Here is a 13,221-nt window from a genome sequence, read left to right on the forward strand (position 1 = left end):
TAAATAATTCCCCACAAAGAAAAGCCGAGCCCAGATAGTTTCACTGGTAAAATCCACCAAACATTTAAAGAAGAGTTAACATCAACTTCACAAACTCTTCCAAACAATAAAATATGGAAGAATACTTCCCAATTCAGTCTATGAAACCAGTATTACCCTAAGCCGAAACCAGAAAAAGATGTCACAGGAAAACTACAGACCACTATCTCTTTCAAATATAGATGCAAAATCTCAATAAGACACTAGCAAACCAAATTTAGTAACACATAAAAAAGATTATACACCATGACCAAGTGGAATTTTTCTTAGGATTCCAAGCTTGGTTTAACATCAATCAATATAAAAATCCATATTAATAGAATAAAGGAGAAAAAGCATATGATCATCTCAACAGACACAGAAAAACATTTGACAGTATTCACCAACCTTTGATGAAAAACACTCAATAAACTAGTAATAGAAGGAAACTTCCTCAATCTGATAAACTGCATCTGTTAACAACAAAACAAAGCAAAACAAAACAAAAACCATAATTAACATCATACTTAATAGTGAAAGACTGACTGCTTTCTCCTTAACATCAGGAACAAAACAAGGATGTCCACTCTCACTACTTCTATTCAACACTACACTGGAGGTTCTAGCCAGGGCAAAGGCAAGAAAAAGAAATGAAAGGCATTCAGATTGGAAAGATAAAACTATATTTTCAGATGACATCATACTGTATGTAGAATATTCTAAGCAATACACAAAAGACAATTAGAACTAATAGTTCAGCAAATTTGTAGGATGCAAGATCAAAATGTAAAAATCAATTGTGGTTATATGAATTATCACTTAATCTGAAAATTTAATTAAGAAAACAATTACATTTACAATAGCATCAAAAAGAATAAAACATTTGGGAGTAAATGTAAGAAAAGAAGTGTAAGATTTATACACCAAAAACTGCAAAACATTGTTGAAAGAAGTTAAAGAGAACCTAAATAAATGAAAAAACATTCTGTATTCATGAATTGGAAGACTTAATAATGGTAAGATGGCAATACTCCCCAAATTGACTTATGTATTCAATGCAGTCTCTATCAAAATCCTAGCTGAAATTCTACAAAAATGGCAAGATGATTCTAATATTCAAATAAAATGCGAGAGCATGGCTAAACCTATAAAACTCTTAAAAGAGGATTAAATCGTTATGATCTTGGATTAGACAATAGTTTCTCAGATACTACACCAAAAACACAAGCGACAAAAGGAAAAATAGGTAAGTTGGACTTCATCAGTTAAAAATTTTTGTTCTTCAATAGACATAATCAAGAAAGTGAAAAGAACCTGTGAAATGGGAGAAAATATTTCCAAATTATTTATCTGATAAAGGACTTGTATCTGATTATATAAAGAACTCTCACAATTCAGCAACAAAAAAACAACCCAATTTTAAAAAGAGCAGACCGGGCGCGGTGGCTCATGCCTGTAATCCCAGCACTTTGGGAGGCCGAGGCAGGTGGATCACGAGGTCAGGAGATCGAGACCATCCTGGCTAACACGGTGAAATCCCGTCTCTACTAAAAATACAAAAAATTAGCAGGTGTGGTGGCAGGCACCTGTAGTCCCAGTTACTCGGAGGTTGAGGTAGGAGAATGGCATGAACCCGGGAGGCGGAGGCTGCGGTGAGCCAAGATCGCGCCACTGCACTCCAGCCTGGGCGACAGATCGAGACTCCGTCTCAAAAAAAAAAAAAAAAAAAAAAAAAAAGAGCAAAGGGTCTAAATAGACATTTATCCAAAGAAGATGTGAAAATGGCCAATCAACACATGAAAAGATGCTCAACTTCACTAATCATTATGGAAATACAAAGCAAAACCACAATCAGATACCACTTCACACCCAACAGAACGGATAACAGAAAGACAGACCGAAAATGGCAAGTGGTAGTAAGGATATGAAGAAATTGGAGCCCTCATTCATTGAAGGTGGGACTGGAACATGCTGCAGGCAGTTTGGAAAATGGTTTGGCAGTTTCTCAACATTTTACACATGCAATTACCATATGATCCAGCAATTCTACTCCTAAGTATATACACAAGAGAACTGAGGGCAGATATTCACAGAAAAACTTGCATATAAATGATCACAGTAGCATTATTCCTAATAACCAAAAAGTGAAAAATCCCAAGCACCCATCAGCTGATGAATAAATAAACAAATGTGGTCTATTCATACAGTGGAATATTACGCAGCAATAGCAAGGAAATAATAGCGTTACTAGCAAGTATGAATTAATATTTAATAATTAAATAATAAGGTCGGGCACAGTGGCTCATACCTGTAATCCCAGCACTTTGAGCAGCCGAGGAGGGTGGATCATCTGAGGTCAGGAGTTTGAGACCAGCCTGGCCAACATGATGAAATCCCGTTTCCACTAAAAATACAAATATTAACCAGGTGTGGTGGCACACATCTGTAATCCCAGCTACTTGGGAGTCTGACACAGGAGAATGGTTTGAACCCGGGAGGTGGAGGTTGCAGTGAGCTGAGATCGCACCTTTGCACTCCTGCTTGGGCAACAAGAGTGAAACTCTGTCTCAAAAAATAATAATCATAATCATAATCATAATTAAATAGTAGTATTATTAAGAGTAAGTACTATAATATGCTACAACATGAATAAATCTTGAAAACATACTGAGTGAAAGAACTAAGTCACAAAAACCGTATTGTATTATTCCACGTATGTGACATGTTCAGAAGAGGCAAACTGTAGAGACGAAAAGTAGATTAGTGGTTGGCAGGGACCCGGGAGGAGGAAGTGGGAACTGAGTGGTATAGCATATCTTTCCAGGGTGGTACAAATGTTTTAAAATCAGAAAGTGGTGATAGTTACACAACTCTGTGAATATATTCAAACCCACTGAATTGTACACTTTTAAATGGTGAATTTTATGATATGTGAATTATCTCTCAATAAAGCTGTTATCTTTTAAATGTGGCTGATGTATCCATCTTTTATTACTTCTGGGTTGTGAGCCACAGTTAAAGGGGTTATACACTCCCAGGCTAAAAAGAAATTTACCTGTGTTTTCTTTTAATGCTTATATCATTTTATTTTTTTACATTATATCTCTAATTCATTTGGAATTATCTTGGTGTTTCACGGGAGGAATGGATCTGATCATACATTTTTCTATGTGGCTATCCAGTTGTACAAACACCATTGATTAGCACACTATTCTTTGTGGGGCCCTTCTCACAGGACCTGACTCCTGCCCTGGTTCACTCTTTCCTCTGATGGAGACAGCATTCAATTCTAGCGTACCTTTCCCTGGAAATGCTATCAAATTGCTTGTCAGACTTTCAGTGACATCCACGTTTTATCACAGTAATCATTCCCATCAATGATTTTTATGGTGATTAACCAGACAATTAGCTGCCTCCAGGTTTTAAGTCTGCATCATAAAGCTTATATCTTACTTGGGAATATTATTGGGCATTCCTTATGCTTTTAAGCAAGATCTTTTAACAAAATCTATTAGCCAAAATTAACTCCAAAGCCACTCATTTGAATGTCGGCTAATCTCATTAAGCAGAATTTTAATTTACTTATTTTATAGCTTTATTGAGGTATAATTGATGAATAAAAATTATATATATTTAATGTATACCCTGTGATGATTTGATATACATAAATGTTGCAAAATGATTAGCGTAATCAGCTTAATGAACACATCTACCACTTCACATAATTACCTTTGTGTGCCTGTGTGTATTAACAACACATAAGATCTACTCTTTTAGTAAATTTCAAGTGTACAATTCAGTATTATTAACTACATAGTCAAGAGGCTGTACATTAGATCCCCAGAACTTACTCATCTTATAACTAAAAGTTTGTACCCTTTGACCAACACCTCCCTATTTCTCCTGTGCCCCAGCTCTTGGCAACCACCGTTCACTCTTGGCTTCTTTAATTTGAACTTTTTAAGATTCCACATATAAGTAAGATCATAGAGTATTTGTCTTCTGTGTCTGGCTTATTAATCACTTAGCATAATGTTCTCCAGGTTCACCCATGTTGCAAATGACAGGATTTACTTCCTTTTAAATGATGAATAGTATTCCATTTTTTTGTGTGTGTTTGTATATATGTATGTGTGTGTATATATATATATATATGTATATAAGCCACATTTTCTGTGTCCATTCATCTGTCAAAGGACACAGGTTGTTTCCATATCTTGGCTATTGTGAATAATGCTACATACAGTTAATATGAGATTACAGATATCTCTTCAAGATACTGATTTCCTTTCCTGTGGGTAAATACCCAGTAATGGGATTTCTGGATCATATGGTAGCTCTATTTTTAATTTTTTGAGGAGCCTTCATACTTTTTCCCATAATGGCTGCTACCTTACATTCCCATCAACAGTGTATGAGTGGCCCCTTCTCCTCGTCAACATGTGTTATCCTTGTCTTTTTCATAATAGTCACCCTAACAGGTGTGAGGTAATAACGCATGGGTTTTTTTGTTTGTTTGTTTTGTTGCTGTTGTTGTTGTTTGAGACACAGTCTCGCTCTCTCCTCCAGGCTGGAGTGCAGTGGTGCAATCTCAGCTCACTGCAACCTCCGCGTCCCAGGTTCAAGCAATTTTCTGCCTCAGCCTCCCCAGTACCTGGGTCTACAGGCACATATCACCACACCCAGGTAATTTTTTGTATTTTTAGTAGAGATGGGGTTTCACCATATTGGCCAGGCTGGTCTCAAACTCTTGAGCTCGTGATCTGCCTGCCTCGGCCTCCCAAAGTGCTAGGATTACTGGCGTGAGCCACAGCACCCAGCCTAATCCATGTTTTTAATTTGCATTTCCCTGATGATCAGAGATGCCGACAACCTTTTTCTGTACCTTTGGTTATTTGTATGTCTTCTTTGGAATAATGTTTATTCAGGTCCTTTGCCCATTTTAAAAATCAAGTTACTTAGCTTTTTTGCTATTAAGTCATATGGGTTATTTACATGTTTTGAATATTAACCCCTTATCAGATATATGGTTTGCAAATATTTTCTCTCATTCCACAGGTTGCCTTTTCATTTTGTTGATTGTTTCCTTTGCTGTGGTTTTAGTTTGATGTAATCCCACTTGTTTATTTGCACTTTGGTTGCCTGTACTTTCTGTGTCATATCAGAAAAATCACTGTCAAGACTAATTAATGTCAAGGAGAATTTTTCATACGTTTTCTCCTAGGAGTTTTATCATTTCTTATGTTTTAAGTCTTTAATTTATTTCTAGTTAATTTCTGTGCATGGTATAAGATATGGGTCCAATTTCATTACCTTGCATGTAGATGTCCAGTTTTTTTCAACACTATTTATTGAAAAGACCATTATTTCTCCATTGTGTATTTTAGGTACCATTCTCAAAGATTAGTTATTTGTATATTCATAAATTTATTTCTGGACTCTCCATTCTGTTTCATTGGCCTGTGTCTCTATTTTTACACATAGACCAATGCATAAAATTAGAACCATACTGTTTTGATTATAATTTGTAATATAGTTTGAAATCAGGAAGCGTGATGCTTCTAGCTGTGTTCTTTCTCAAGATTGCTTGGGCTTATTGGGGGTCTTCTGTGGTTCCATATAAATTGTAGGATTTTTTTTCTATTTTTGTGAAAAATGCCATTGGAATTTTGATAGGAATTGCATTGAGTCTATGGATCACTTTGGGTAGTATGGACATTTTAACAGTATTAATGCTTCCAATCCATGGAGATGGGATATCTTCCCATTTATTTGTGTCTTTTTCAATTTCTTTCATCAATGTCTTATAGTTTTTAGCATATAGATCTTTCTGCTCCTTGGTTAAATTTGCTCCTAAGTATTTTCTGTAGCTATTGTAAATGGGATTGTTTTCTTAATTTCTTTTTCTAAAAGCTTATTGTTGGTGCACAGAACTACGATCAATGTTTTGTATGCTGATTTTGTGTCCTGCAACTTTACTGAATTTATTTATTAGTTCTACTCGTTTTCTGGTGGAGTCTTTAGGTTTTCTGCATATAAGATCATGTCATCTGCAAACACAGACCATTTGACTTCTTTTCTTATTTGGATGCCTTTTATTTCTTTTTCTTGCCTAATTTATCTGGCTAGGAGTTCCAGTAGAAGTGGCAAGAGCAGGCATGCTTATCTTGTTCCTGATCTTGGAGAAAATGCTTTCAGGTTTTCACCATTAAATATGATCATAGCTGTAGGCTTGTGATATATGGTTTTTATGATGTTAAAGTACATTCCTTCTATACCTAACTTGTTGAGAATTTTTATTTTGAAAGGATGTTGAATTTTGTCTATGCTTTTTCTGCATTTATTGAGTTTGTTATATGATTTTTATCATTTATTCTGCTAATGTGGTGTATCATGTCTGTTGATTTGCATATGCTGAACCATCTTTGTTTCCCAGGGATAAACTGAACTTAATAACAGTGTATGATCCTTTTAATGTGTTGTTGAAATCAGTTTGCCAGTATTCTCTTGAGGATTTTTGCACCTAAGTTCAGCAGGGATATTGGTCTGTAATTTTCTTTTCTTATGGTGCTTTTATCTGGTTGTGGTAGGAGGTATTGCGAGTCTTGTAAAACAAGTTTGAAAGTCTTTATTCTCTTCAATATTTGGAAGAGTTTAGGAAGGACTGGCATTTATTCTTCTTTAAATGTTTGGTAGAATTCACCTGTGAAGCCATCTATCTGGTTCTGGGCTTTTTATTTTTAGGTTTTTGATTACTTCCTCAGTCTCCTTACTAATTATTGGCCTGTTCAGATTTTCTATTTCTGTATGACTTATTTTTGATAGGTAGTATGTTTCTAGGAATTTATTCATTTCTTCTAGGTTATCTAATTTGTTAGTGTATAATTGCTATAATAGTCTCATAATACTTTATAGTTCTATTATATCAATTGTAATGCTACCTCTTTCATTTATAATTTTATTTGTTTGAGTTCTCTTTCTTTTTTTTCTTAGTCTAGCTAACGATTTGTCAATTTTTTTTTTTCGGAAAAAAAACTCTTTCACTTTTCTTTTTTTTTTTTTTTCTTTTTTTTTCTTTTTGCTTTTGTTTGAGACAGAGTCTCGCTCTGTCATCCCCAGGCTGGAGCGCAGTGGCACAGTCTCAGCTCACTGCAACCTCCACCTCCCGGGTTCAAGCAATTCTCTGCCTCAGCCTCCTGAGTAGCTGGGATTACAGGCGCCCACCTGTAATCCCTGTAATACAAAAAAGGCTGGCTAATTTTTGTATTTTTAGTAGAGACGGGGTTTCACCATCTTGACCAGGCTGGTGCTGACCTCCTGACCTCGTGATCCACCCACCTCAGCCTCCCAAAGTGCTGGGATTGCAGGTGTGAGCCGCCGTGACCAGCCTGATCTTTTCTATTACCTATTTAGTCTCTATTTCGTTTATTTCTGTTCTAATATTTATTTTCTTTCTTCTACCTTTGGGCTTAGTTTGCTCTTTTTCTAGTTCCTTATAGTGTAAAGTTAGTTTGTCTAATTGAGATTTTTTTTTTGCTTAATGTAGGCATTTCTGGCTATCAGCTTTCATCTTAGAACTGCTTTTGCTGTATCCATAAATTTTGGTATGTTGTGTTTCCTTTTCCACTTGTCTCAAGATACTTTCTGATTTCCTTTTTGATTTCTTCTATGACCCATTGGTTGTTCAGGAGTATGTGGTTTAATTCCACATATGTGTGGATTTTTCAATTTTCTTCTTGTTGTTGATTTCTAGTTTTACACCATTATGATCAGAAAAGAAACTTGATACTATTTCCATCATCTTAAATATGTTAAGACTTGTTTTATGGCCCAATATATGACATTTCTTGGGGAATGTTTCATGTGTGCTTGAGAAAAAATTATATTCTCTTGCTGTTGAAGGCATTGTTCTGCAAAAGTCTGTTAGGTCTATTTGGTCTATAGTGCTATTCAAATTCACTCTTTTCTTATGAATTTTCTGTCTGGATGATCTGTCTATTATTGAAAGTGGGGTTTTGAAGTCCCCTACTATTATTATATTGCTATATATTTCTCCTTTCAGTTCTGTTAATATTTGCTTTACATATTTATGTGCTCCAATGTTAGGTACATACATACTTAAAATTAGTACACTCTTTTAATGAATTGACCCCTTTATCATTATATAGTGACCTTCTTTGTCACTTCTGACAGATTTTGACTGAAAGTCTATTTAGTCTGGTATAAGTATAGTCATTCTTTAGCTCTTTTGGTTACCATTTGCATGAAGTATCTTTTTTTATTCCTTCACTTTCCGTCTATGTGTACCTTTAAAGCAAAAGTGAATCTCTTATAGGTAGCATGTTGTTGGTTCTTGGATTTTTAAAATCTATTCAGCTACTGTGTCTTTTGATTGGAAAATTCAATCCATTTATATTTAAAGTAGTTACTGATAAGTAAGGATACACTTTTGCCAATTTGTTAATTCTTTTCTGATTGTTCTGTAGTTGGTTGTTGTTGTTTTTGTTGCTGCCGCTGTTGTTGTTGTTATTGTTGTTGTTGTTGTTGTTGTTGAGACGGATTCTTACTCCGTTGCACAGGCTGGAGTAGAGTGGCGTGATCTCTGCTCACTGCAACCTCCACCTCCTGGGTTCAAGTGATTCTCCTGCCTGAGCCTCCCGAGTAGCTGGGATTACAAGCATGCACCACCACTCCCGGCTAATTTTTGTGTGACAGGGTTTCACCATGTTGGCCAGGCTGGTCTCAAACTCCTGACCTCAAGCGATCTGCCCGCCTCAGCCTCCCAAAGATCTGGGATTACAGACATGAACCCCCACACCCAGCCTGTTCTGTAGTTCTTTTGTTTTGTTCTTTCTCTCTTCGTATCTTCCTTTTTAATTTGTTGTTTTTCTGTCGTGTATTAAGCAGCATTTTTAAATAAGGGAATTATCGGAGTAAACAACTGGGGCCTTTCATTTTGGCACGAACATGTATACTGAATATTTACTGAGCTTCAGCTGTATGCTGGGCAGCATGCAGGGATCTGGCTGTGTCCACTGGCATATACTGTCCTGTCTGGAGTTGATGTTCAGGTGTTTTGGGTACGTCTGTACCTCTGCTCCCCAGCGAGCCCAGCAAGGGTGCTAAAGCAAGGCTTTTGTCTTCCACTTTTTGGCCTCACTAACATTTGACACATAGCTAAGTAAATAAGATTCCAATACCCGCTAACTTATTCATTTGAATACGCATGATTCATCTCAGATGGCTAAGGAATAAGATAGAAACCCCAGACTTCACAGTTTTGAGACAGGGGCCAAATTTCTAACTTAACTTCAAGTAACAATAATAGTAGCTAGCATTTATCTAGAGCCTCTCAGGGTCAGGCAGTGTTCTAAGCACTCCTCGTGTTTTCATCCACTTGATCCTCACAATAACCCCTCTGAAGCAGGTGCCGCCATCCTCTCCACTTCTGCAGCAGAGAAGAGGCAGTGGAGAGGACGGAAATGAGCCGGGGCCTGGAGGTGGGCCCAGCAAGCAGGGCGGGGTCAGCATGGCGGTCACACTTCTCCGTTTCTCTCCCGGGCTCTCTGTGCTCTGGGACTTCCTTCGCTGCCAACGTTTTAGGGTCATGTATTTCTGGGCAGTGTGGATGACTAAGGTCTCAGATGCTTTTATGACTTGGAAAGCCCCCAAATATTATCTTGAAAGAGTTTACATTTTGACCTGATATGAACCCTACAACTGTTGTGCTGAAGTGACCAGACTTTAGGGCAGGGTTGGAGGGGGATGTGGGGCTGAGGGGCCAAAAGAAAATCATTTTTGGAAAGGAAAATGTAGAAGTGCCTGAAGGCATCATTCTCCTCCTCTTTTACTGGGAGAATTCTGTGCCCCTGTGGCCATGCCGTAACTGTAGACGGGCAAAATCATAGACGACCCCCTTATTAATATGCAGAGAGCCCTGGACGGTCAACAAATTGAAGTGGAGAGGCTTTCAATGACACAGCCTAGGTAGGCACCCATGGCAGTGAGTAAGCAGAACCCAGCCTGCGGGCAGCACTGGACAGAGCAGGAGGCTGGCAGACCTACTCTGCGGAGGACAGTCCAGGACCCGGGTCAGACCACATGCAGGCAGAGAAAGGAGAGGCAGCCTGGTGGGAAATTCTCAAGTACTTTCTGGGGTGTACCCCTGTGGTTTGAGAAGCATGGAAGACGTAAGGGCTGCTTCCAGATAAGGCAGACACAGGAACAAAAGCTAAGGGAACCTTGGTCCGTAGAGGAAATGAGAGTACAGTCTGGCAGCCTCATGGGCACCTGGAGTAGGGAGGAAGGGGCCAGGCCTCCTGGAAATCACCCCATTTGTGTACTTGCCGCTTCCATTGTGTATGTATTTTTTTTATTTCTATGCATTGTGCAATATCTTTTGTATGTGCCATTTTCTTTTACAAGAAGACGATAATATTCAGACATCTTAAATACTTGTCAAACACCATGCTACGTCAAATAGCACAGCTGGGACTTGAAACCAAGTCTTCCCACGTACAGAGTACAGTTCTTTCTGTAACTGCGCGTTTTAACACAGTTCTCAGTAGATGACATGATTGGAAAATTTTTGGTGCCTCATCCTAAATGTTCCTTCCAGATTGAGACATCTTCCTTTCTTTCCACCCATTCTTGTTAGGAGGAAGTTAAATTCAGTTAGGAAATATACTTTGTTAACCTGAAAAGCATTGTTTTTTAATATAACAATGTTCTTGTTATAGTAGTAATAGAGAAATAACTGGAAAATAGAGAAAAGTGTTTCGACAAGTTCACCTTGAATTCCACCACGTTAAGAAAAACCGATGTTATCATTTTAGGGGCTTCTTTCTTGTCAGTTTTCCTGTTTGTGTAGTTCTAGTGTCTGTGAATGTTATAATTGTCATAATTACCATTCTTTGCTATACTAAAAACAGTGCTGCAATCAGCATCTTTTTTTTTTTTTTTTTTTTTTTTTTTTTTTTTTTTTGCATAGTGCTTTTTAAATGTGTAGAACTATTCTTTTGGAATCAGTTTCCCAGAAGCACATGGCAATGTCAAAGGGTGTCCTGATCCTCCAGTATTTATAATCACAATCATCTTCCCCAAAATCGGACTAGGACTGACTCTATGTGTGTGAGTGTGTGTCTGTGTGTGTGTGTGTGTGTTTATCTTTAAATTGTACCATTTTCTATAGTATTACTGAGTGATTTTTAATTTTCCAGAAAGATGGTTCTTCTTTTTTTATCAGGTCGGTTTTTGTCTGTTGGCTCTCCCAAGTCCCTCAAGCATCCCCTTTTGGGTAAAAGGCATGGTTTCTGCTGCGGATGTTTGAAAGTAAACTCTGGAAATACTATAGCAGCGCACTTGAGCTCTTCCTGTGTGTCTCAGCAAGCTGTGTCCCCAGGGTCTAGCTCAGCACATAGGAGGTACTAAATATTTGTAGAACGAATGAGCAATAAATAAATGAATTTTTGGAAGAGGAACAAAATCTAGGAAAGAATTCATCTTCAGAGCTTTGTATTTCTGTGTTTCTCTTCTTCTGCAGCAGAAAATTCATGGAGGGACTGGTTTCCATTTCCTCTCTGTTTTTTCCATCTAATGAGACAGGGTCATCTCATGTTTTAGTTTCCACGTTTCTGCCATGCATGTTAAGTGCTGAAAAAGGGTCTCATGTTCGGCTGTTGTCTTAGTTTGTTTTCTGTTGCTATAACTGGATGCTAGAGACTGGGTAATTTATAAAGCAAATGAATTTGTTTCTTACAGTTCTGGAGGCTGGGAAGTCTATGGGTGAGGGGCTGCATCTGGTGAGGGCTTCTTGCTGGTGGGGACTCACCGTAGAGTCCTGAGGTGACGTCAGGCATCACATGGCAAGGGGCCTGAGTGTGCTGGCTCAGGTCTGTCTTCCTATTCTTATAAAGCCACCAGTCTCATTACAGGGTCCCCACCCTGATGACCTTATCTAATCTTGATTATGCCCCAAAGGCCTCAACTCCTAATACCATTACAATGGGGATTAAGTTTCAACATGAATTTTGGAGGGGACATTAAAACCGTAGCAGTTGGGGGCTGGGTGTGGTGGCTTACACCTGTAATCCCAGCACTTTGGGAGGTCGAGGTGGGCAGATCATGAGGTCAAGAGATGGAGACCATACTGGCCAACATGGTGAAACCCCATCTCTACTAAAAATACAAAAATTAGCTGGGCGTGGTGATGCGTGCCTGTAATCCCAGCTACTTGGGAGGCTGAGGCAGAAGAATCCCTTGAATCTGGGAGGCAGAGGTTGCAGTAAGCCAAGATTGCACCACTGCCCTCCAGCCTGACAACAGAACATGACTCCGTTAAAAAAAAAAAAAAAAAAAAAAAAAAAAGCAGTTGGGAACACACAGGCTAGGAAGCAGAGGTTGAGCTTTGATGGCAGTTGTTAGGGGTCCACATCTCAGCTCCGCTGTTGGGAGCTGTCTAGGGGCAGTTTCTCTAACCACCCAGGGCACTGGTTACCTTGTGGTGAGTGATAATGAGAAGCCCAACCTTGTATAGGTGTTGGGAGGAAGTCAAATGCACGCAGGACACTTTCTACAGCATCCGGCAGGACTCAATAAATGGCACCAATGATCAATACATTTGAAATATTATTATAAACCATTTTATTTTATCTTTTAACATCTGGGGACACCTGTGCCAATTATTGTTCAATGAGACTTTCTTACTCTCCATTCTTTTTTCTAGAGCAACTAAGTCAAGATTTGGTAGATTGAGAGCAAAGAGTTGCTTCAGTATAAATAATACCACTGAAGAACGAGTTCACTAAGCCAGGGTGAAACATAGTTAACATTTTGCTGTACATGCTTCATCTTTTAATATTTTTTTTCCTAACTTCAACAGCAATACAAGATCAGTGCAAAAAAAAAAAGATATTGAAAAACACAGAAAAATAAAAATATTTTTAGAACTCCAGGCTGGGCATGGTGGTTCATGCCTGTAATCCCAGCACTTTGGGAGGCCAAGGTGCGTGGATCACTTGAGGTCAGGAGTTTGAGACCAGCCTGGCCAATGTGGTGAAACCCTGTCTCTATTAAAAATACAAAAATCAGCTGGGTGTGGTGGCGGACACCTATAATCCCAGTTACTTGGGAGGCTGAAGCACAAGAATTTATTGAACCTGGGAGGTAGAGGTTGCAGTGAGCCGAGATCACACCACTGCACTC

The 13,221-nt window shown here is 38.4% G+C and overlaps 1 protein-coding gene across 12 annotated transcripts in view; it reads left to right on the forward strand.

The window, feature by feature from the left end:
* LRRK1 (leucine rich repeat kinase 1) overlaps nucleotides 1-13,221 on the forward strand; it is a 154,574-nt gene that overhangs the window by 32,155 nt on the left and 109,198 nt on the right. For 6 of the 12 annotated variants that reach the window (XR_012415491.1, XM_065548549.1, XM_065548548.1 and 3 more), the window contains one exon: nucleotides 4,588-4,704. The exons of the other annotated variants lie outside the window; for them this stretch is intronic. Coding sequence is in view for 5 of the 6 variants with exons in the window: in XM_065548549.1 (XP_065404621.1) it covers nucleotides 4,588-4,704 (117 nt within the window). In the remaining variant the exon portion in view is untranslated. The remainder of the gene's footprint in view (nucleotides 1-4,587; nucleotides 4,705-13,221) is intronic. 12 annotated transcript variants of the gene reach the window in all.

Source organism: Macaca fascicularis, chromosome 7, assembly GCF_037993035.2.
Source record: "Macaca fascicularis isolate 582-1 chromosome 7, T2T-MFA8v1.1".
NCBI lineage: Eukaryota > Metazoa > Chordata > Mammalia > Primates > Cercopithecidae > Macaca > Macaca fascicularis.